This window comes from Neopelma chrysocephalum, unplaced genomic scaffold (assembly GCF_003984885.1).
Source record: "Neopelma chrysocephalum unplaced genomic scaffold, ASM398488v2 Primary Assembly neopelma1_71, whole genome shotgun sequence".
NCBI lineage: Eukaryota > Metazoa > Chordata > Aves > Passeriformes > Pipridae > Neopelma > Neopelma chrysocephalum.
The window spans coordinates 3,008,661-3,033,973 of record NW_020897731.1 but is presented as its reverse complement, the minus strand read 5'-3'; the positions used below and the strand labels follow the sequence as shown (position 1 = coordinate 3,033,973).

General features: G+C 39.2%; 2 protein-coding genes across 2 annotated transcripts; both read left to right on the top strand.

Annotated features, from left to right (window-relative positions):
• The first annotated feature begins 2,881 nt into the window (after positions 1-2,881).
• On the top strand, positions 2,882-12,885 carry LOC113969226. The gene is made up of 5 exons (XM_027686615.1): positions 2,882-2,977; positions 4,901-5,233; positions 6,643-6,756; positions 8,416-8,549; positions 11,353-12,885. The coding sequence occupies exons 1-5, from the start codon at positions 2,926-2,928 to the stop codon at positions 11,527-11,529; spliced, it is 810 nt and encodes a 269-aa protein (XP_027542416.1). The 5' UTR covers positions 2,882-2,925; the 3' UTR covers positions 11,530-12,885.
• Positions 12,886-20,749: 7,864 nt separating this feature from the next.
• On the top strand, positions 20,750-24,644 carry S100P (S100 calcium binding protein P). The gene is made up of 2 exons (XM_027686583.1): positions 20,750-21,062; positions 24,361-24,644. The coding sequence occupies exons 1-2, from the start codon at positions 20,823-20,825 to the stop codon at positions 24,508-24,510; spliced, it is 390 nt and encodes a 129-aa protein (XP_027542384.1). The 5' UTR covers positions 20,750-20,822; the 3' UTR covers positions 24,511-24,644.
• The last annotated feature ends 669 nt before the right edge of the window (positions 24,645-25,313 follow it).

Genomic DNA, 25,313 nt, shown 5'->3' with positions numbered 1-25,313 from the left:
GGTTGTTTCATATTTCTATTGGTTGTTTTTCATACTTGGCTATAAATACTTGATGTGCCAATCTAACCTGCTCTGCTGCAGTGAAAGCCGTTTTCCTGCAACATTAAGCCCAAAGGGGAAGCACATAGCCCTGTAAACAGGATGCAGTAAAGCATGATGGCAGATATTTTTCATTTTGTTTTGTGTGTGTATTTGGGAAACGAAATGTCTTCAACTGAGTCTTTTTCTTTGCTTGTACCTCTTCTCTCATTCCCTGCTTGGTTCTGCCATGTAGTATAATGGTTATAATGTGTAGGTTATACAGGGGTATGATTACAATTCTTGCTTTTGTGACTGAATCACTAATACATGTGATGGTAACAGCAAGTCATGTGGGTAGATCATAAAAATTGAATTGTATCTTCAGTGACCAATTGCATGGTCAGTCCTGGCCAAGCAGCAAAGGATCCCACAGCTGCTAACTCTGGATACTACTTTCCCAGATGACAGGTTGATAAGTTTCTAGTAGGATGTGTTAGAACAAATCCTACAAAAACCTTCTTATATGGGATAATATAAATGGGAATACCTCATTACTGCCTGATTTATCTGTTTGGAGGGTTTCTACTTTGATTTGTGGAGACTTTCTGATTTAAAAGAAAAAATAAAAAAGAATATTTTATCTGGAGTTGCAATTGATCATCAGGGGATAATTTGCCAGAGTCAAATCTTATATCGCACCGGAGACATCTAAGACTGCGGTCTGTAAAAAGCATGGCATTCCTGCTAGAAGATGTTGTTGCATATTTTGTATGTTATTTTTCCTGAGAAATCTCAGCCCAAGCAAAAGGAAGCCTGCAGGCACTCAGATCTCTGTAGAGGGACCCATTTACTAATCATCCTTTTCCTTCCCTCACATATGGGAAGATAGTGAGGAGAAATATTGTGGTGTTACATGAAGACTCAATAGAAATCCAGCCACTCTACTTAAATACTACTTCAAACCTTACATCACACAGGATATACAAGAGAAAAGAGTGTTGATGTAATGTTATGACCAGAGGACAAAGTCATGCATGCATGCAGCATATTTGTGCTATGGTACAGAAACCTTGGTGCTAATTTCAATTTTATGCACACTCTTCTCAGTGCTGTCACTAACACCTCAAAAATGCTGTGTTGCAAGCTCTCAAGCAAGTCTGATGTAACGGTAAGGAGAAGGAAGAGGATTTAGATCCTCTTTGTTTTTTCAAATGTATTTTTCAGTATGCCTCAACTGATATTCTTTGAATGTGACAGAGAAAAGTTTTGGGAAGATAGATTTGTGGAAAGCATCCAGAAGAGACTGGCTATAACTGCACTGAGCAGCTGCTCTGCAATCATCTCTAGCACACAGGTGAAAAATATACACAAATTCATCAGTGCAGTTTCCAAGGTTAACTATGATTAAGTTGCAGAAAGAAAAGAACTAATAGGATCTTTCTGTTGGTGCTTCCCTGACCCAGGTGGTCATTTTGTGTGCTGCACTTACCCTGGCAGCAAAGGTCACTTAAGAAATTGTCACCACGTTTTCCACCCACTCAGTAGTGCTGTGATGAGTTTGTGAGGTTGTGTTGTAAAGCAGTACAATGAAGTAACTAGGGCTAAAAATAAACCTCTTAGCCAACCCCTTTTGCTCTGTGCTAGTTCATTTCATCTCTGACAGTAGATGCTTTGGATTAGAACTAAAGCATCACTCAGAGTAAATATAAGCTGCTATCAGCACCATGGGAAAAGCTTCAGCTACTTTCTAGACAAATTTTTATTATTTTAATAAGTTCTGTCATTGCAATTTTGATGTTACCCAACTGAACATGTTTGTGGGACAATTTTGTCTAGCCTGGTAACTTTGCATTTGAAACATCTATCCAGGGAATAAATAAGGTGAGAAAATGGAAGCAATGTTTTGTCTTCCAGGCAATGTCTCTGGCCAGGGAATCTAAGTGATTCTGTGTTGGAGCCAAAACTCAGTGCTGGAGAATATTAAGCAGCATAGAGTTATCTACATTTGTAGAAAATTTTTTAATAATTTAAGGCAAATAAATTTCTACGTGACCCTTAACTTGACAATGTAACTGTAGATCATTTTATTTTAACTCATGCTTAAAATCTTTCTGAAATAAGCCTTATTTAATGTACATGGCACTGGTATTGCATTAATGCAGCTGCAGCTGTAGAGGTAATTATGAGATCATTTGCATACACAGTGTAGGGTCCTGGATTGTTTCCCACTGATGTCACGGGATGTTGGGGCCGCTGCGAGTGGTGATCTTGGAACTCAGCCTTCCTCAATTGCTCCTGCCAGCAGAGCTGTGCTGCTATTAAGGCAAAAGTACTAAAGTACTTTTCACAGTAGGAAAGAATTTAGGCAAGATCTCAGCAAGATGACAATGAAATGTGTGATAAGGAAAGATAGGAGCCATACTTGGCTACAATGTAACCCATGTACAGTCATTGTCTTTGGCTTTGGATAAGATTCATCAGGTTGGCTGGAAGAGGCTGTGTGGTAACTAAAGAAATTTCATCTTCATAAAGTGCATTTAAATGAAGGGTTTCAGAAGGACAATGGCAAATGCTCCCATGAAACCGCTCTAAGTACAGAAAAGCAGTTCTTTATGTCATACCAGAAGAAAGGCTAATCTAGTGTTGAAAGGCAATCAGTTAGGACACAGTTTAAAATTTAAAGAAGAAATGTCTTGGTTTCACACAGGATGGCTGAGCTGTAAAACTGACATAGCTGTGACAGCAGTTTCACAGAGTGTAGGGAAAATTTGAGTTGCATTTAGGTTGTACCATTGTCACCACAAGGGAAGAGGAAGTTAAGCTACGATTCTGACATGATTTCATTTGATGTTTTACTGATCTTTAAACAAGACGCCCTGATGCAAGCACTGATAATCCTGCGTGATGATCGTAATTTCACTGAAACTTCTTTTAACAATGTGTTTTGGCTGCTTAGGTAAGCACTGCTTATTTTCTTTGTTTTGTTTATAGTCACCAGTAATTCTTGAGCTGGATTTAAAAATCTTATGGTCTAGTCATATCAAATACACTTGTGTGTGAGACAAGGAGAATGTTAACTATATTTTCATAATGCTGAAAGCACGATTAAAATGCATGGGGAATCAAAAAGCATTTTCACAAAGATATTGTTATAAAAAAAGTGTAGAGGAACACATTGATGACTTCAACACCCAAAAGTATGTTAATTTAATGCAAGCACCATCTTTCTTAGGCCTTCTGACTTGAATATTTTTTATGACAAACACTGAATGTAGAATTTTAAGACGTTAATGATGTTTTGTTTTAGATAGGTACTGAAATGCAAAGCAGGTAAGGTTTCATGATTCTTATTCAATACAAATTGCACTGTATAACACTGAAGGTGTTCAGTATAAATTAAAAAATGTAATGGAAGAAAGGGAGAGATTAAGAGATTAAGCAAGGGCAGAAGGATTTTTTCAGTGAGATTTTTCAGAAAAGCACCAGTAAAGTCACAATATGGAAATGTGGATAGCACAACTGTATTTTAAATGACAATCCAAATGAACAGGAAAACTGAAATTACTGATCATTTCTTTAACACTTGAACAGCTTCCGAGTTGTCATTTGTACTTAATCAATTCTTTCCCTTATTTTTCTGCTGTTTATATTCCTCCTACACTGTCTATATTGTTCTCTGCAAGTAGTTGAGCATTGTGTTGTGGAGAAGATAGAGATGCCTAACTCCTTTAAATATGATGAATATGTGGCTTTTTCTATGGACAAAGGAGAAAAGTTTCTCTGCATATTTCTGATAAAACTTATCAAATGCCATTTTAGGATGAAATATGAGAAAAATCATGTCATTAGTTATATGTTGGCATGAAATGTGCCTGAGTGACAAACAGGATAAAATTTGGAAGAAAATCATGCTGTTTATTCTCATTATGAGTAATTCTTCACTTTAATAGTATAAATGTTAGAAAAAAGGAAATTAAAATTCTTCATGCAGCGTATGAAACTAATGATCTCAGCAGTCGTGGGGATAGATTTGATAGGATTAGCACTTTTGTGATGAGCATCAATGCCATTAGAATGTAAATAAAGTTATCTGATATCCCTACAGTGGTTTCAATGGAAGAAAATATTTCATGCAGTATTGCACAGTATCTCATCTATCACTCACTTTGCATGTGGACAGTGAGTGAGAGATTCAAAGCAGTAAAGAGTAAAAAGTTTGATTTCTTCTGATACTGTCCAAGTCAGCCTTAGCTAAAAGCTAGACAACACACCTGATGAGAACAATTGGGGTCTGCATAGCATATTGTAAACTTGATAAATGAAGGAGGTGAATCTGATGCTATAAACTACTTTTCAGCAAAAACTTAATGGAAGAAGTTAAAACTAAATAAAAGAACCCACCTGTAAATTGCTGTGCACTTGTCACTCATTAGAAGCAGTGCAGGATAGGAACTCCTACATGGTGACAAAAATTGTAGTGGATTTTTCTTTGATCTCGATGAGTTTTTTGCTATTAACTGATTAATCATTTTGAGTGACTCCTTTTGGTCATTCTTTATCTGGCAGATAGGGTTTAATATCCTTCAGACTCAATTGCTTTTTATAAAGCTTTTTGTTGAAAGTAAAAAATGTGTTTATTATCAAGTACACATATAATCATTTATTGCACACAAACAATGATGGAGGACTTTAACACACCAGATTGAAAGTTTACTTCAGCCAGAAAGTAAGTGCCATCATTGAAGGGAGAAGTGGATAGTAATTAATGTTAAAAACTAATGTCATATTGATTTTACAGCATTAAAATTATTTTAAATACAGTTGTAATGACATCTATTTGCTGCTTTAACCTTTAAATCTATGTGTATTTCTCCACTAGCTACAGGTTCCAATAATTTAACAGTCATCCAAACACCAACAAAAATAAATATATCAACTGGAGACTACACTGAAATCACCTGTTTTTGGGAAAAAGATATTATTATGAGGTATAGAGTAAGTTGGTATCTTGTTAGTAAAGCAAACATCACTGAAAGTGTATCATCAAAAGTTGTCTATGTGTCCAACATCACCCGTGAAAACAAGGATGTGCTAGTCATAAAATCTGCCAAAGTAAATGACACTGGATTTTACTACTGTGAGATGATTATTGAAATACCTTTCTATAAGAAACTATGTGGAAATGGGACAACAGTGATTGTTGAAGAGAAAGGTAAGCTAGCAAGAAAATATGTGTGCCATTTTACTTATCATAAAGGTTCTTCAGTTTGAACTATGTTATGCATTTCCTGCTTCTCCCACATCCTTCCCTGAACACTGTGGATCTCAGGATGAATGAGGCAAACACAAAGAGGGCCTGAACAACTCTTAATGACAATTGACTTAAACTCTCTGCCTTAATATCCTCTGTGTAGTGTTCGTTTTCTTCTCTACGGGTTTACTAATAGGAATTATTATTTAAGGTTTACAAAAAAGCTGTGCAGCACCTGTATGTTTCACACAAGACCCAAACACCATTCCTTCTAAGAAGGTTTTTTTAGGATAGATGTGAGACACTGACTGAATCTGCCATGTGGTAACGAGGGGCTGAAACAATCACATGGTTACTCTGTTCAGTTACCTGTACCCTTTACTAACCATTTTATTTTTTTATTATTTTATTATTCTTAATAAAAAGTGATAAATACATCAATATGGAACATAGAACAGTATGGGCTCTAAGAGGATTTATGTCCATAAGGTTGTTATCACAAACTTGTTTCTATAGGCTGTGTCTCTGTGTTTTACAACAGTCATATGCTAACATTTACAGGGGAGCAATGTGAGGTCTGAATTCCAAATTAAGCTTATAAAGCATTGATACAATTAGACTTCACCCACAATTAAAATCTTCAGCAATAGGAGTGAGATCTGTTTCACCTTATATTATTAAAAGAGTGTGACATACCCAGAAAACAATTTATCTCACTTCTGTTGCACAACTGTCTCAAGACACTGTGCATTCCTTTTGGAAGATGCTGATCTCTACCTCTCTTTATATCTCTCAACAGTAAAGATTAGCGGACTAGGTATGACTAGGCCTTTAACATTGTCGAACATCACTTGTATGGTCAAGTCACAGGAAGTAGCCTTTCCAATAATCCAGCACAGTTCAGTTTTGGACAGTATTTTATACTGTGATTAACTGGTAGTCCAAAGGGAGGCACAAAAATTATTGAAGATTTAGAAAACATCAGTGATAGAGAATCAATGAAGTAGTGTTCAAAATGGTGGGAAATTAATGTAAAAGGCTGCTATAGAGTTAAAATGATCTAATCTCCTAAGATGAGTTAAGAGATCTTATCTCTTACTTAGTCAAGTACAAGCAGAAAAGACTCGTGTTAAACACTTGAGAGGAAAACCTGTCAATCTACAGGAGCTATAGGAGGGACTGACATTACTGTTCATGAGGTATGCATCCCCAGGAATGATAAAGTGACCTTGCATTTGGGTGGGGGGATGTACGATTGACTCCTGAAGTAATTTTTAATTTTAATTGTTTTGTGCGTTTTTTGCTATGATGATGTTCTTTTATTTTACCTTTGAACAGTACATAACTTTATTTAAAATATATACTTGCAGAAGCTGACTCACCGAAAACAACAGATTTGGTAATATGGGCCATCATTCCTTTCTTAGTGGCAGTGGGAGGTTTGTATCTTTGCTACAAAAAGAAACAGTTCTCCACACTCTCTGGTGAGTGATAATATTTCCATTAACACATATTCTCTAAGTTAGATGTTTGTTTTGAGACGGCTGGAGAGGTGCACTCAAAAGGTATTTCTAAGAGGAATTTCAGTGTATAACTTTTGCTCACCTGGTCCTGGTCTGCTGGAGTGCCTTGAGCTGAGGGGAGGGATCAGAGGCGCAGCTTGTAGTTCAAGTGAGCGTTCTTGCAGCCACTTGCCTCCCTTGTTTATCTTGCTAAGGAGAGTGATCACTTAGACTGAAGATCTTGACCTGGCCAGGGTATTGGAGGATATCAATTCTAAAAATTTCTTACTGATTTCTGACTGAAAAAGTGAGAAACCAGAACTGAGCTCTGCATCTTAGTCTTACCTCTTGGTGGTGACAACTGGAAGTGACATCTGAAAGACTCAGCCTCGGAGACTTTGTTCTAAGTTATGTTTTTTTGAGCTGTGACTTTTTTTTTTTAATTATTAATTGGGGGAAAGTGGGGGGGTTGCAAAATCCTGACATTAAGGGTGGAAGAAGTCACAAGAAAATATAGTGAATGACAAGGGTACAGGACAAGTATAAATGTAGGGTGCCTGCGGACACAGCACAGATCAGTGACATAACTTAAGGCAGCCTAAAGTAAGTGAGCTTACCTAAGTAAGTAAGTAACTGTAGTGTGAATATTATGGTTGCAGTGTGAGATTTACTCAGCATGTGAGCTGTTGGGGATACAGGTGGAATATCTATGACTTGAGATGCAATTCAACCTGCAGATTAAAAAAGCAGGGGGAGGGGATTCAGACAAGTGAAGTCCCTAAACTCCTATTACGGTCACTGGAGCTGACACAGGCAGCTGTGTAAATTGACCCTGTGTAAGTGTCTGCTTATGGGTGAGCTGATCAGCCCTCTTGTTTCGTGGCACAAACTCTGCTGAGCTGCTCTCCATCACATAAGGGCTGTTCAGGAGAGAGGGAGGGAAGAATGGAAAGAAAGAATTTACGTTGCTCATTGTTATTGCTGTAAAGGATGTAGGATAAAGTAATAAGTGAAATCCATTGTCTGCTATGTACTACTGTCTTAGGCAATAAAGGCTTTGCAAGTCACATTAACTTGGTGATCAACTACACAGACCTGTGTCCTGCTATTTTCAAATTACATTATAAAAGATCCTTGCCTATTTTAAAGGAGTATACTGAGGTCATTTTTACATGGCTTCGTATTCTGAGAGAATTTTTTTCTGAACTTTAATTTGACCCTTTTACTATATCGGAGAGGAGGGAAAATAGTAAATAACAGAATCAAATAAATAAGGGAACTAGAAGGGATCTCAGGAGGTCATCTAGTATAATACCGTGATTAAAGCAGGACTACAACAACAGTAAATCAGACCAGCTGAGGCCAAGTCTAGCTGAATCTTGAAACCCTCCAAGGACAGGCCTTCCACCTGGGTGTAGGTTCCGGTGTTGCGCTACTCTCCTATTGAAGAGAGTAGTAAGCTACCCAAATGTAGCTTATTTAATTTGCAGCCTGAATACCACTTCAGCACCTGTCATCAAGACTGGCTATGCAAGATCTCTGCGCTCTTCATTTCAGTGCTTTGTAGAGCTCTGGTAGAGTACTGGTGTCACTGTGGAAAGAGACACTAAGCAAGCACTGACTATAACTTGGTTTGCTAAGGTGCTGCACAACCTGTTGTGCTGACAGAAAGGCATGAGGAGGAACAGATGCTTGAGGTTGCAGAGCTTCATGGGAGAAATGAATCTACCAGAGAAGCAGCTGAAGAAAACTCATCATGTAATTCTGCTGAATGGGTAAGTGGTTTATAAAAAGACTCTCGCTATGAGAGGACTTTCAAGGTGAGGCACTGAACAGAAAGCACACAACAACCTGCTGTTCCTAGAAAGGCATCTTCCTACACACTGAAAAGGTTTAAAGAAAAAAAAAGGTTTTCTTGCAAGAGACAACACTCAGAAATAAGAAAAGAGAAATTCATGTAGTTAGCAAAGTACTGAACTCTGTTGTTATATTTAATGACACCCTAAAATTTCCTGGAGAAGAGAGCACCAAAAAGCAGAGAATATCGATATAGAGACTGAGTGAAAGAAGTGTAGAAGTAAAAAATGGCAATGAAGTCCCTTTATGTATAATTGTATGTGAAGCTCAAGGGGCCTTGGACCAGCTTCAGCTCATAGAACCATTAGAGCAGGGAGCGCTTGCTGAGAGCAGGTAGCAGATTTCTGCCAAGCTCCTTTTTCCAGTCAATTATTCATTTTTCAATTACATTAAAACATAAAGTAAGCAAGGGAAAGAAGCCCTAATTTAACCCTTGCATAGGCAAATGCAGCTTCCATTGCAGTCAGCTGGACAGGCTAGGGCAGGCTACACAGAAGTGATGTAAAATGCTCAATCCTGTGGTCACAACTGCAGTTACTGAGCTTACAGATTCCTGAATTCTCCTGTTAGAGAACCTGTCTGCAGCCTTGATTTGGTCACATTGGTACTGAAGTCATGGTGAGAGAGAGTACCAGGACACAGGTACTGAAATAGTAATATCTGTCTTTTATTGAGCAATAGTAATAATTCTAAAAAAAGAAAATGTATGCCTGGGAAAATTCATGCTCTTTAATAACTAGATTCCCACTGAAGCCAAGACACTTGCTTTTACTGGAAATATCATAGTGGAAAATTTTAGGAATACGAGGCATGAGATGGTCTGGTCATAGTAATAAAATATTCTAATTACTGGCTATAAAGGGATAACTCTTCTACTTGTTAATATTTAATGAAAATATAAGAAAATAAGGTTGAGAATAACAAAGCAAGCATCCTAGGGGGTGCAGAGTGAAAAGTTCATTAGTAGCCATTAATTGCTCAGGGTTTGTATGGGCAAGATTCTTCCAGAGGCTGTGTGAAGGCAATTATAAACTATCTTTTGTAGTTGCTTTACAGTTTAGCAGCAACCAGCCACGGCAACATGTCACGATATGGATTTAGTGTCTTCTTTCATGTAGCAGACCTTTTTGCTATTTTAGTGAAAGCAGAAAGAGTGGTTTCATAGTGGTATAATTTTAAATGTTAAAGCACAATTGGATCTTATAAATCATTCAAGAGATCCAGTACATTAGTAAAGCCAGTACATAAAAAGTGTATGGACACTGTGTTTCAAATAAATTAAGCCAGTAGTGGTTAGCAAATATTATAGTGTCTCTGGAACTGCACTCATTGCCTTTGAATTGTTTGCAGAATATGGTCAGCTTAATTTAAACTTTTATTCTGATTGTGAAAGTCTCTAAAAAGTTCCAACTAGTTTTTACATTGCTTGCCCTTTCTTTTCCTTTTTAAGTTTGGAAATTTGCCAAACGTTCTGGGTAGGTTTGGGCATCATTTCTAGAACAGCGAACATGAGGGTTCTATCCGCCCCTGCAAGGCTATTTACAGTCTCATGCTTTTTTTCCAATTCCTGGGGTTGTGAAGGCAATCTTGTATCACAGCAATTGAACCAAGGCATGGATTTTATTCTCACCTGTATCGTGTGTCACAACAACACTGAGCAATTAGGTCAGGTGACAATACATAGCTCTAAGTACCTAACTTAACCTGAGAGGGAACATCTTCATGGCAAAACTGGCTCCTGTAGCTGTGCTTTCACTATGCAGCATTTGTCTCTGCCTCTCAAGAATCATCCCGTATTTCCTCAGCTGAGATGTTTAGGGAGTGTTTCCCAGACAGTTCTGCCAGCTGCAGGGGAATTCGGCCCTTGAGGGAATTCCTGCAGCAGTTGATGACTTTTTCATTAAGTTCTGCAGGTTCCAGCCCAAATCTAAGCACTGTTGTAACATGAATGCAAACTTCCAGCTCACGGAAGCACACATAAATCTCACTGTTGAGAGTGGCTCTGGTTGTGCAAAATGCATAGAATCACAGTCCAGATTAGTTGGCTGTCCCTACCATGCCTCCTGTTTGGCATTCAGCTGGCAGGTGCTGAACATGGGTCATCAAAACATGTGAAGAGAAGAAGCTACCCCTTCATGACTCCCACCTTTTTATTGGTTTATGCCTTGTCAGCTTGAGAATTTGATTTCCTATGTCTGTGAGCACAGATCTTTGTGCACATTTCAGGCAGATCTTTAGTTCTCAGGTTTTGCTGAAGGACTTACCTACATGTGTTTAGGAAATGAAAACAGGGTGATATATCCAGACTCCAGAATAGCATCTGAATACCCCAGCAGTGTGCTAGTTTAGTGCCTGAAGAGAGCATCCATCCAGAGGGAAGAGTAGGATAAAGCTTTAAGGAAATAGCAGAGTTAAAAGATTAAGGGGATAAAAAAGCTTTCCATTTCAGATTTCTTAGAATCTGGTCTACACTGGAACTTGACATCTTTGGTATTCTAAATAACTATTTTGTGCCCGGTACCTAATTAACTAAGAGAATTGAATCCAAACATCTAGGAAGGCTTTACCTTTCAATGTTAGTACTGAGACTCTCTTTCCATCTGAAATTATAGCTCCATGGCCTATGTTTCTTTCTGTTCCCTGCTGTATCTTGGATAAAAGTTCATTTTACATGTACTTTATGGGTAGAAGTTTTGACTGGAGTTTTCTGTGCTTTTTAAGGCTGTGTCTACGCTTTATGAGTCACTTGAATTTTTTTGCAATGAATCAAGAGAAGATGACAAATCCACTGCGACTATTGTATCCAATGCAACATGTGAGCAAATCCCACAAACTAGGGCAGCTGAAAACTCTAGAATGAGACAAGAATCTGCCATCTACTTTGACATTCAGAACTAAATTATAAACAAAATATGGCTAAATAACTATGAAACTGAAAAATATGATAATTTGCTGCTGCAAGATGGATTATGTGAGTTTCCTGTCAGAAGCTTGTCAGTGGGACAATATAGAAGAAAAAAGGTTGTTTCCGAGCAGTTTTTGAATGTTTTGTCACTAACAAAATATTCTAAGGAGTCTATGAATTTGGAGGGTATGTCATTTAGAAGACTGTCTTCAACTCTTCCTCTGGTGTCCAGAAATAATGACATATGTGTTACCATATGTTGAAAAATCTTCTGGACTGAACAACATTCTCCAACAAAAGCATTTCTTCAGGAAGCCCGTGTATGAACAGCAGAAGGTAGAGAAAAATATATATGATGGTAATCATTTGACCAAACAGACGCTGCTACACATAGAATAGAGTCTGATCTCTGAAACTGTCATCACTGCTGACCACATCACAGCCAGAAGAGATTATGTGCCAGAAGGGATTATATTCCTGTGGAAAGAGACTGTTAGTGTTAATTCATTCACACACTTGGAAAAGTCTTCCAGAGAAAGAAGTCTCCTACGCACAATGAAATATTAGGTTTAAATGAAGCTATATATATATTATTATTATGTATAATTATTGTCTAACTGATGGAGGAGGGCTGCTTGAAGGAGATGGGGGTGTTAACACTTGTTCCACTTTTGCCAGCTCTAAAACTTTTTTAAAAATCACTGGAGAAAAATCAAAGTTGAAAAAGTTAAGGAGAACTGGGCTTGCAGGTCTGAACAGAGGTGAAGAGTATTGACAACAAATCTAATGGCAGTTGTCCAGGGGCTGCTGAATACCAAGAGTGGACATCTGAGATGTGAATATGTTTATGTACCAAGGTTATGTCATCTTCTGTTAATGTTTTTTCAGAGCTTAGCTGGAGGTTAGAGCATCTTGCCAGCAGTTCAGGGAGAAATTACTTCTCTGCTTAAGAGGTTTTTACAGCTTGTACCTGGGCAGTGCAGTAGACACAAACTAGCTTTCCCATAACCCTTAAAAAGCAGTTTGTGTAGTCTCAATGTGGGGCTGACTTGCTACTAAATATTTGGCAATAAAATCTTTGTGGCCATACAGCATGGCTCATGGTCTGGCTCTGCCTATGCTGGAGTGACTGCAGTTCACAAAGCTACCTCTCAAATTACTGTAGCTTGGCTGTGGCTCACTCTGTGGTGTGGATCCTCTTTCCTGGTTTGTTCTGTAATCTGCCCTGAATCCCCTTCTGCAGTAAATATCCTGCTGTCATAACTAGACTGTAATCACTGCACTGTGAATTATATGTGAGAGAAACTGTTTGCTACAGTACATCTCATGGTATTTGTGTATAAATTGAATAAAGCAAGAGATTATTCTTTTCTTTCTTTTGAAGTTCAGTTACTTTAAAATCTTGCTGATTTTTGTCCTGAAGCTCATTATTACAGATGAAACACCATCATGTACTATATTCCTTTGAGGCTCACAAACGGGACTCTGGATTTCCACAAACCCTGTGACTTTGTCCCCTACACAGGAAAGTCATAATCAGTAAGAGGATGGTGACCTTCAGCCCAGGTCTCTGTTCAAGGAAGCTCTCAGTTATGCACCAGAGCTGTAAGCGGGTGTAGTGAATTTTGGTCTTTCTCTATATGCTGTTCATTTCTCTATTTAATCACAATGAGATGTACAAGGTTCAGGAAATTGTTAAAGGAAACCACTTAATTAAGATATTGCCACTAAACCACAGTTTAATAGTCTCCAAATCATATTTTCATTGCATTGTTGATTACATGTGTTTCCTAACAGCAAAGAATGCTGCCTTTTTAACAGCTGTTCACATTTTGTGTGTTAACACGGTCATTTCCCACATCTGGCAGTCGAAGACTACACCCAATTTATCATGACCTATTTTTATCTGTGGCTGACAGTGGCTATGAGCCAGCAGAGTATTTTTAGTGCTCCCACTTTTGACACCTATGCATCAAATATATTATCTTCTCTGCTTCTGTACCACTTGGGAAGCAATAAACCCTTCTGTTCTTTTCTTCTTCATGGTTGCTTTGTTATCTTTAAAGCAAAAGAGAGCTCTGTAATTAACCTCAGTGTCATATTCTAGCATCCAGTATGATCTCAGTTTTAACTGATGAGTATATAATGAGCACATCTGTCTAATAATAGAACTTGAAGAGAGTCCTGGGCTTTTGCTTTTAGCCAATTTTGTTGGTTATTCCCTTTTGAACAGGCTGATGGAAAATAATGGTTCCATTCTGGTTTAATCTGAGGTTCAAAGTCCTGTGTTAAGCAGAGACTAAAACACACTGATTTAGGAGCAGAACTGGCACAATTGATTCTAAATCCTTGTATGTGTTCTGTGCTTTTAATGTCTCATCAATGTACTTGGCTTAGTCATATTCCTACAAAAGGAGGCTCCCTCTCTGTCACACCCACAACCCTGGTTTGGAAAACCAGTATAGTCAACTTGAGCCTACAGCCCTGAACTTTCTCTCTTCCTAATCCATTGCAAAATCAGCCAAGGAGTTGCAGCTTGGTTAATCTACTTAGCACTTAGGCAGTTAGTCTTAGCAACTGGGTACAGTCTGACTTGAACCACACTTTTTGTTCCAAGCCCTGCATTGGGGTTCTTTCCTCTCCTAGTATCTGCAGAAGAGTATGGAGCAGATATTCCTGGCCCCATTACACCAAGGATCCGCAGCAGCAGGCAGGATGATGGGCTGCCCCAACCAACGTTTTGGCAAAATAGCCCTGTTTGTGTGTGGCACTGTGACTGATGTTCCTGTGCCTGATAACGGTGCTGTAGAACAGCAGAGACGTTGTTGTGGTTTAACCTCGGCTGGCAATGGAGCACCACAGAGAGACTCACTCCCTCCTGCTTCTCTTGGACAGTTACAACGAGGGCTGCAAAGAGCATTTTATTATCATTGCTTTTAGTAAGTGATCTTCTGTCAGTACTTTGTAAACAGGCAACTGCAAATACAACTGACAAACAAATTGCAGATCAAAAGAGCATTAACTAAGTTCTATAACCAAGAGAAAGGACAGGTGATCATGTGTAAATGCTTCTTGTTTTCTACATAATGTGGTGGAGTCACTGTCTCTGGAGGTATTTAAGAAGAGACTGGATGTGGCACTTAGTGCCATGGTCTAGTAGACAAAGTGGTGTTGGGTCAAAGGTTGGAGTCCATGAGCTCAGAGGTCTTTTCCAACCTACTTGATTTTGTGATTCTGTGAAATCCTACAATGAGAGGAAGGATTTTAATGAACTGGTAGATTTTACTAACAGGGCTTTGGCTGAATTGCGCTGGTCTGGTGGTGGGTGCTGGTGGATATTGTTGGCTGATACGATGTGACAACTATTAATTCCTTGTGCTTTTTCCAGAGCAGAGCCTGTTGGCAAGGCTTGACAGCGTCTTATACAGCCCAAGCTGCTCTTATCAAAGTTAGTTCTTAACTCTATCTCAGGAAGTATTCAATTCCACAGGGGTGGAGTATGAAAAGGGTAAGGCAAATGGGGAGCAAGTGCAGCATCTAAGTATTATTAATGAACTTAAACCAGCCAGAGATTAGAGGTATAACTAAATTATTTAGGGGTTCAAAATCATAAGGTAACTCTGCTCTGAAATGCTGTATGTTCTTGCTGATGTGCTTGTCTTGTCATAAATGTGAATGCCCAGCTCCACAAACCAGGAATGCCGAATCTGTGTGTTGCCTGGCCTTTCACAATTGTGGTCCATGGTTAGGACTTCTGATACTGCTGTGGAAATAAATCATGAAAGCAAATAATAGGTCTTGCTCTCTTTTTTACTTTACGGCTTTTAATGCTGAAGAGTGGAAAAAAGCCATAAGCTTCTCTAAGGAAGACAGCAGAAAAAGGTCACGTAGTAGGATGACAGACACTCCAAAAATACTAAAATATTTTGTTTGCTCAGATAGGAAAACTCTGCTTTGTCAGTTTAGCAGCTGTACAACATTATAATTTATCATTTCAAGTTTCTTTTTAAATATATACTAACCTTAACCAAAAGACTCTAGATCTAATCTCAAATGGGGGCTGCTATCAAGCAAGAATGAAATGGAAAGAGTAGTTACCATTTCATTCAAACCAGTTGCCTCTGGGCAGAAAAAATTGCAAGTGCTTTCTCACCTTGCCTTCAGATCTTCAGTGTGGTAGCAAAATTGTGTGAGCAGTGGGCCTGGGCACTGAGCATGAGGACCTCAGGCAGATGCAGGTTATTTCTGAGACACCATAACCAGTGTCCTGTCACACCAATGGCTCCTCTATTAAATACACATAGTAGGCAGTCCATCTAGGTAGATATAACCACATTTAAAAGATAAATTTTGGCCAAAGTAATCCAACTCCTATATTTGTATTCATGACCACAATTCCTCAACACAGTCACGCATCCTCTCTTCTAGGTGGGAGTCCATTCATGGTTGGGTTCCTCTCCCCAAGGCGAGGACTTTCCCAGATCTCTGCATATCATTTTTTATTTCCCTGTTTGTTGAAGGCCTTCTCTTTTTCTGGTAAGTGAAGTCTGAAGTTACATGGTCTATTACAAAGGCATACTCTGGTTCCCATTTCCCACTCCCCCTTTCAGTATTTCTGAGCCCAGCATCAGAGCAGTGTTGCTGCCCCGTTAACAGTGACAGAACGATGTCACTGTTTGCCTGCTGAAAAATCCCCACTGCTTATCAGTTGCACTACACCCTGTGATTGCTTTCTGGAAACCAAAAGCAGCCAGTTCTGTAAAATATGTGTACTGGGGGAACTTCCACTCCATAAAATTGCCTTGTAAATCTTCCTGGTGGCATACATGGATATCACCTCATTTTACGCACAGTTCTACAATAGCAGGCCAGCCCTATCCATATCTTCAATGTATACATAAATTAATATTTGAAAATGAAAAAAAAAGTTTTTTAATGGGGAATGCAGAGGGTTTTTCTTGATGTGTTGCCTTGAAGTGTGGACACTCAACAATGATTTCTTGATGTGTGGACACTCAACAATGTTTTCTTGATGTGAAGACACTCAACACAAGACACCTTTCTCTTAGGGATTCCTTCCCTTTGAGAAAATGTTTTTTACAATAAAAGAAAAAGAGTATTGCTTAGTTTATGACAAGTTAACATGACCAAAATATTCCTTTCTGCGTACAGAAGTCTCTTGAAAGCTTCATTGGAATTGGCTTCATTGGCTTTGCCATTTTTATATGTCCTTACCTCTCTCTAGCAAATAGGATCTTCCTTTAAAAGGTTCACTCAGTCTGTTTTAAAGGTTACAAAACAACTATTCTCCGTCACAGCTCTCCCTGATCCCTTCTGATTTTTTGTCTCTTTTTTTCTTTTTCTTTTATTTTTCTTTTCTTTTTTTTCCTATTCTTTCTGACTATGCCATAGACCAACTTTTTACTATGCTCAGCACAGCTCAATGTGATTGGCTGACAGCTGAGTGGGATTTTATGTGAGTGTTAAAGTAGAGCAAATGACGGGCTGCTTATGTGAGACTGGATGAGGAAACACATACTTAAAAATCATGACTGCAGCACTTGTGTGGACAACATTCAGTTACCTTAGAGTGTGACCTCTTTTTATGTCATTACATTTTTTTAAAAAAGGTGGTCTTGGAAGCCTTAATATCAAGAATCTTAAAACTGAAGTAGAAAAAAACCTGTAAAGAATAGCATCCAGGAAATTATTCAATCAAGGATTGAAAACTAGACAGAAGTATTTACACTGCAGATATTAATTGATTGGCTGTAAAATATTCATTGATTTTACAGTCTAATATGACTGTGTCTCATGCACTAATAAATGTGTTTGATTAGAGTCAATATGCAATGATGAAAGTGTGTTTCCCGTGGCACAGCTTTGCCAGACAACAGTGTCATTACCTCAGCTCTCAACTCAGAAAGTCACACAGCCAGTTAGCTGACCTTGGTCTTCTCCATTCTACCTGCCTTTAAACTTCATTTAAATAGTATGTGGGCTTATTAACTGAATTTTTAAAATATATTTTAAGGATATTTTGGGAAGTAAATGATAATAAAACAATGGCAACCTATATGTCAGTTAATTAACAGAACGTATCCAGGGTGTCACTGAACATCACCCTGTGCTTGTATGAGCTCCTCTTCTGCCTGTGCCTCACCACCGCCTGTTTAGTTGGACCTTTCTTACTGTTTTGCAAAGGAATGTAGTAATTGCCTTATTTGCTCACTAGACATAAATAAATTCACCGTGTATTGCAGAAATGAAATAACCTTTAAAAACCGTTAACCAGACTTAGAGCAAGTTTTCAGAAGGAGTGCAAAGTAAATAAAGTGTGTTGATACTCTAAGTTCAACAAGCTTTCCAGGACACTGGAAAATACGAGGGTTTTGATAACTTTTTCTCAATATGGAACATGCAGTGGTTTTTTATGGTTCAGATGTTACCCTCTTGCTAAGAGAAAAATAAAGTGTTTTCATACTGCTGCCAAGAAACACGAAAAATAGTGAGTTTATCATTTCAAGTTGTGTTTTTTTTTTCATGTGCTTCTTCCATTCAAATATGTAACAGATTTGTGGAAATTGTCAAAAAATCCCTTTTTGACAATTGCAGCTATCCCATTTCAGCTGTTCAGCTGGCTGTGACACAAATGGCTCTTTACAGTAGAGCTGATAAATCTATTTATTCAGACTTCTCCAAAATAGACACTGCTGCAAAGAACATGGGATAAAATCTATTCTCTAAGAGAACATCAGCACGAAGTCACACAAATCTCATGTAAGCCTGAATATCTGACCAAATGCCATATCTAAATGGTTTTTGTAAATTATGTGTGTGACAGTCCACATTTGTATCACATAAATAATTTAAACTTTTGGTCTAAATTAGGAATAACAAGACCTAATTCTGTATAAACCCTTAGTAAATACTCATCCAAGCTGTTGCCTATACCATTCTTCAAAGAAAGGAACCTGAAAGAAGCAAATAATGGGTATTGTTTACATTAAAACAATAATATAAAATTTAAATTTTATATAAATAAGCCCACAGAAAATGGTTTATCTCACTGGGGAGCTGGACAGATGGGTTGGCATCAAAACACTGCCTGCTTTCCTGTGTGGGCCTCCTATTTGTATTCTTTGGTTTTGCAAACAGTTGTAATAGTCTGTGTTGTGTGCACAGAGCTGCTATTTTTAATAACAAATCATAAGAAAATATTTAAACAATACAGAAAGTGTGAACTGAAAACTCTGAGCAGCACTGATGTGTGTGCATGGGCATGAATACAAATATGACACATTGAAAATAAAGAAAGTCAACCAGGCAGTGCTACCATGGTGACCTTTCAGTTAGTAGAAATTCAAGCCCAGTGGTTTATTTTGTGTTTTAGCACTTTTGCAGCCACATTCTCAAAACTTGTGAGTCACCTGTGTTTGCAGAGGAAAATGGGTCAAGAATGAGGACACCTCTTCTCCCAGGTTATGTGGCAAAGGTGTGGACATACTGACATATCCTGTTGACTGAAGCTGTTCTCCCTCTCTGCATTTCAGGGCACTTTTCCTCCCTTGTAACTTATACTGACGTTCATGATTCAAAGTCATGAGAAGCTGTGAAGTAAACATTTTATTTTGGTCATTTTTCCTTTAGAGGGAGGAATTGATTTTTCTTTACTGTCTTGTTTAATATTCATTTTACAGATATGTGTCAGAAAGGGACAAAGAAAAGTTTCTGGCACTTGACACCTGGTGCAAATGCCAGATGATGTTCATAGCTAACAAGTTTCCTCTCTCCTTGTTCCTTCTAAAGAAACCCCACAGGTTTCAAGATGCACTTAAATGTAAAAACTTCAAAGTTTACTTAAAACCCTTACCCCTGTAATGCAAATCAGTTGCAACTGTGTCATGAGGTTGAAGTCACAGGAACAAATAGTTCTCATGAACTGTTTAAATAAAGCACACAGCTTAAGATGCTGCTTTGATTTTTTTGAAAATGCAAAATCTCTTGTTGGAAAACGTAAGACAGAAAATCATGGGGGTTTTGTTTCAGAAAGGTTTTAGATTTCCATGTACGTGTGATGCACAGTCTTGCTCTGAGATGTTGGTGATACTACAGGACAGATTTTGCCTGGGAAACAGGTGGCTATAAGCATCTGGGAGAAAAGAGGTTAATTTTTAAAAATTTTTCTTAATTAAAAATCAATTTTCGCTAACTTGTCTATAGCACATCATGAGTGGAAAGTTATCTTCAAGCATGCAGAGGTATGCCCAAAGACATCCAAACATCCAGGTTTAATTCTGGGAATCCATAGTCAGAGTTTTCTACACTGAACACTGCTCACTGGGGTCCATCAGCGTTATTCATACATGTTTTGATCGGTTCCCTCAAATAATTTGCTCAGGGTGTGCCTGTTCTGCAGATGCTACTGTAGATGTAACTAACCTCAAATGAGTTCCTCCAGGTCTGGGGGATCACAATTTACAAGCAAATTACAAAGTTCATCAGTCACAGAGGACCACAGGACTTGAGAGTGACCTTTTCTTTTCAGTACAAGACATTGTAAAATTTGATACTGCATAGGGTAAATAACAAGTTATTTTACTGCAGATGAAGATGGATTTTGATACTGGTTGTTTGCTCAAGTATCAGATTTATTGCTTCAGCTATCTCCACCTGAGCAAGTTCTTTGTGGAGGGGCTCTCCAAAACTCCCTTTGCTGGCCCTGGAGAGATGCTGGTTCATAAGACCTGTTTGAGATATGCGCTGTGGACTGAGTGCAAGCACAAGGGGACTGTGTTAGCTGTCTGCAGAGCAGACCTCTACTTTGATCCAGAGAATCTCATCCCAAGTGTGTGCTAGTGAGCCATCTAGTCTGTAACAAGCTCCTCTGCATGGCAGAGGGGGCAGTCTGTGTCTGCAGCCCCTCACAGAGCCCCTAACTATGGTAGTGAAGGAGAGGTGAGATCTCCTTCTCCTGCTGAGCAGGCTGGCACATACTATGCCAAAGCTGGGCTACCAACCCACTGCTCCCATGGGCATATCAGAAAGAACAAATCTTGAGCAAACAGCCAATAACAAAATCTGATTTTCGTTTGTTAGTCACACTGTGTATCTTGAAGGAGAGGCTGGTTTCTACTGGTGAGCAACTGGTTGTGCCAGTCACACTAGGGCGATAAAACTTGAGTTTTGCATAGCTGTAAGCACTGAGGTGTGTACTCCAGGCGGTGCTCAGATACGGATGTTTGCCAAGGGATAACTGTCCCTCTGGTGTGTGACTGTTCATTGGATGGGACAGTTGCTTAAAGAACCCCAAACTCAGACCAGTCTCCATCCTCTGAGAGAGCCCTGGCTGTGCCTGTTCAGGAGAAAGCCGCACTCCAGCAACAACATGTCTCAGCTGGAAACTGCGATGGGAATGATCATAGCTGTGTTTGACAACTATGCAAGGACTGATGGCAACAGGCAAACCCTCAGCAAAGCAGAACTAAAGACCCTCCTGGAAAAAGAGTTCCCAAACTTCCTTGCGGTAAGAGAACAGCATCGTTTCTGTGTAGCAGGTGCAAGAGCTACCTGCAGGCACAGTTTTCAGTACATTATCAGGGAAATTTCATCCAGAAATATGCAATGGTTTGTAGGAAAGTGTAAAATAAAAAAGACGCCTTGCACATACTGTGTAAAACTGATTCTAATATTTAGGGCCATTCTCTGTTTGCTAAATTCATCACTTGAGCTATCGGGACAATGGCTTTGCAATAGATTGGATTTCAGCTTCAGAATTCACCTACTACTTCTGTGGTTCTGGATTTATCAGCTCACGTCATGTCACAACTGCTGTGAAGGTGGTTGTGTTGTCAGCAATTGAAGATCTTGATTGCAGATGGGAAATCTCTCTAAATATTTATACACTTACCTTCTCCAGGTATTTATACTACATACAGAGTATGCTCACCAAAATGATGCATAAACCAGAACAACAGATGAACTCAGAGCAGAGTGTTTGGCATTTGTCTTTAATAGCAAAAGAAAGACCTGAAAATGTATTTTACAACATAGATTTGTATGTAATGATCAGGTGCATTTAAGGAGGTATTCAAGATACTTAATATGTTATAGTAAAAGTTTTAGCTGCCAGGGAGACAAAATACTTTCCATTTTCAATTGTTTTGTATTTGCTTCCCTTCACTAAAAATCCAGAACATACTTTTAATGGTCTTGTTCTTTCCACATCAGAGTAATGTTTCTCTGTCTGTACATTTATTGTTCTTAATGTCAAAAGCCCAGAACCAAGTGATCCATGTGTGGCTCCCACTTTTTGTATCCAGAATAATTCAGGTTTTTAATAACTATTTCAGGGCGCAGCAGCCAGGGTACTTTATACAATTTAGTATCTTCTCATGCAAGCTGTATGAATTCACCACATGGAACCCATGCCTTCATCTCACAAATGAAACAGAGGTGCAATATTCAGAATAAGGACCTGGGTGGCTCAGGGGGAATAGATTAAAATGTTCCTGAAAAAGCTGTATAAAACAGATCAGTGCTTGTGACCCAACAGCATCATAGAAGTGTCCAGCTCCTGAGCACAGAACTGTGTGTTACCTATAGCACTCCTGGGTAAAGAGAAACAAAACCAACAACAAAACCACGGTTCTAAGAGGGCATGGAAATCCCCCAGACACTCAATATTTGGTCTAAATAAAGTTGGGAAGCCACTGCACTAGATCCCTACCAAATGGAGTGATGCTCAAAGGTCTCTCCTGACTGTGTTTACTGGCCAGGCACCACTTTCTCCAGCCTGCAGATGTTTTTACTGGCTCTACTTATTTCCTGCAACTGCTGGAAAAACTGAAATTCTCAAGGAAGATAATTAGCTAGAGGTTCTCTTATGTTCCAGTCTCCCTCTTCCTTTCCTGCTTTACCTATTCTAGAAAAAACCCAGCACTTTTATGCCCATACTTCAAATAAATTTAAACCAACAATGTCCTGCTGTCCTACCAGAAAAAACATGAAACGTAAGTCTGACTTCAGAAAAAAAACTTTTACGTGCATTTTCCTGAAATTTATATCCACATTTTTTTATTTGCAAGAAATTCTGGGAAACAGTATTTTTAAAATGCTCATGTAGACTTTTGGCCTTAGAACTGGTAATAGCTGACACAGCTCACAACTGTCTGGAAAGGTCTTGAATCAATCAGAGGCAGAAATACCACAAGACTGAAGGAAATTATAAAGAGTTTCCAAAAAACAATTCCCACTTGTGCATTTCAGAAGTAATTCAGAGGCTAAAACTAGTTCATATATTTCACTTATAAAATTAAAGCTCATTTTAATTTACAAAATGAAAAGGAATAAAAACACATTCATCAGTCAAATCTAGATAACTGGTTCAATTTTTAGTGATTTTAAAGGCGCATGTATTTAAAGTGAAACATGAAATTACAGAATGAGAAATTTAGTTAATTAGAACATGATCAAGAATTGCCTACGGATTTAAATTAAAGTAGTAAATATTTTAAACTCGTAGAAATTTTCCAAAATGTTATATAATTTCTTTCTAGTATAATATCAGATTTATTTTTTGTTTATCTTCAACTAAGTCCTCACGGTTGTTTCCTAGATTAGATAGGTCTGTACTGCCATCCCCTGTTTATTTTTAAAACTGCGCTTTCGAAAATCCCTGGAGATAACCACTGCTAGGACTCAGGCCGAAAAGCCCTCCTGTTGGCTACTTTAGCAAATATATTTTCTTTTTTTTTTTTTAGTATATTTTGGCAAAATAAAAACTAAAAACAAAAAAACAAAACTTAGAAAAAGATTATTCTGCTATTTTTTGCTGCAGTAGCTCAAGCTTAGCATCCCACTGGCTTCAGGAGGCACCTTCCCAGCCACCAGCTCCTGCAGCAGGACTTGAAGCACTTTTGAGGCTGTTTGTACCTTTTCTGGGGTGGAGGTATTCAGTGAAGCTTGAATTCGACATTTGCCCCAGGCAAACTGCCTGAGCTCCAACTGAGCCTCTCCAGGGGGGCGGATGGGGAAGACACGGCATTCAATTCATCTGGGTAATGTCCTCAGGGCTTTGTGTCACACAGCTTTAATCATGATGAATGTGGTTTTAAATGGAGAAAACATGTCTCTCCATGACTGCAGCTCTCAGGTGTAACAAACCCAGGGAGCACATGCTTCCCTGTGCAGAGGATGGGAGGCTTGAGGCTGTGCCTGTACTCTGAAGTTGGTGGGACTCGTGTCTGGTCCTCCTGTCACCCAAAGCTCCCAACCTGGGCCTGAAGCCATCAGTGCCCTGAGTTCCTATGGGAAGGATGTGCGTTTCAGGCAGCAGGAGGAGGAGATGTGCAGCTCCCACCAAGAAGGGCTGGTGGAGGTAGAGCAGTCCCACATGGTCCCATGTCCTGTGCTGGGTGCTGAGCAGTTGCCTCAGCCAAGCACAGTGTGAAGGAACTCATGTACCTGGAGATATAATCCACAAAACAAGCAAAGAGAAGGAAAAAAGGTCTCGCTAGCAGAAAACATGATAACCTGATGTTCTGGGCAGGCTGATGGCAGGGCTGCAGGCAGGAGCCTTTACACCTCCAGCACACCTCCATCACACATCCACCTCCCAGGCAACTCTATCATGATTCCCAAAGGGAAGGTACCAAAGGTACCACATTTCTGAGCTGGCACCAGCCTCACGCTCCATGGGTGCCCCCCCACACCTCAGCAAGGGCCCAGAGCCCCACCAGGGACCTTGTTTGGGGTGTGGGTAGAGATACTGCTTCATTAGGGTTGTGCCTCCCCTCACCTCAACCTGCTCTTTTCTTTTGCAGTCAGGGAAGGACAAGGATGCTATTGATAGAGTCTTCAAGAACCTGGATGAAAATGGAGATTCCCAAGTGGACTTCAAAGAATTTGTCCTCTTTGTGGCAGCTCTGACTTGCTGCTGTCATAAATATTTTGAGCAGAATGCAGCCAAATAGTTGTCAAACTGCTCACAGAAGCTGTCTTTGCCTGTGCTCCATATGCTAGTGGTATGGATCCCTTCACTCCTTCCATGTACTGCCATGAAGTTTGCAAGCATGCTGGGCTGTAAAAATAAACTCTACTGTGCTTACTTCCCTGTCCTGAATGTTAATTCCTCCTCATTTGTGGAACAGCTTGGGTTTAGTGGCTCCCACTAACTCACATGGAGTAGTTTCTCTCTTTCTCTGCTTTTTAAAATTCTATTCTTAGCCAAAAGGCTCAGTATTCATCCCAGTGCAGAGGTTGCACAAGGGTAAAGGCTGATGGAGCCTTGGATTAGCTGGAGGCTGCTTTTATACATCAGCATCTCTGGGATGCAGCCACCAGGCTTCCACTGACAGACTGCAGCCCAAATCCACGCCGTGCCACCACAGCTGTACAGGATGGGGCTCACTGGTGCTACCTTGGGCCTGTTTGGTACCCTCAGCTGCATGGTGGTTCCAGGGCTGCCTCGTAGGCTCCTTCTCAGTTCAAACAACAAAACTAAGCCAAACACCTTTCTTTTTCAGCATGGAGGATTCTGTACTGTTTTGTGTGCTGGTGAACCATCTCACCCAGCTCATATAGAGTTACTTCCTATGACGCCGTAAGACTTTTATACCAATATGTTGACATTACTTTAGTATTGGCAATGTAGGTAGGGTAGTACACTACAACCATTTTATTTTAAATAAATTTAAATATCCTCCCAAATAGCGTGCCATATTGGTTTTGCCTGAAGCAAGACTAATGTCAGCAATTATTGCGTCTTTACCTGAAA

Bases quoted from the DNA above. Each gene is read 5' to 3' on its own strand.
- LOC113969226 (XM_027686615.1), top strand. From the start codon at position 2,926: ATGATCGTAATTTCACTGAAACTTCTTTTAACAATGTGTTTTGGCTGC. The intron at 2,978-4,900 runs GTAAGCACTGCT...TTTCTCCACTAG, and splicing joins AATGTGTTTTGGCTGCTTAG to CTACAGGTTCCAATAATTTA. The intron at 5,234-6,642 runs GTAAGCTAGCAA...ATATACTTGCAG, and splicing joins AGTGATTGTTGAAGAGAAAG to AAGCTGACTCACCGAAAACA.
- S100P (XM_027686583.1), top strand. From the start codon at position 20,823: ATGGGACAGTTGCTTAAAGAACCCCAAACTCAGACCAGTCTCCATCCT. The intron at 21,063-24,360 runs GTAAGAGAACAG...TTTCTTTTGCAG, and splicing joins AGTTCCCAAACTTCCTTGCG to TCAGGGAAGGACAAGGATGC.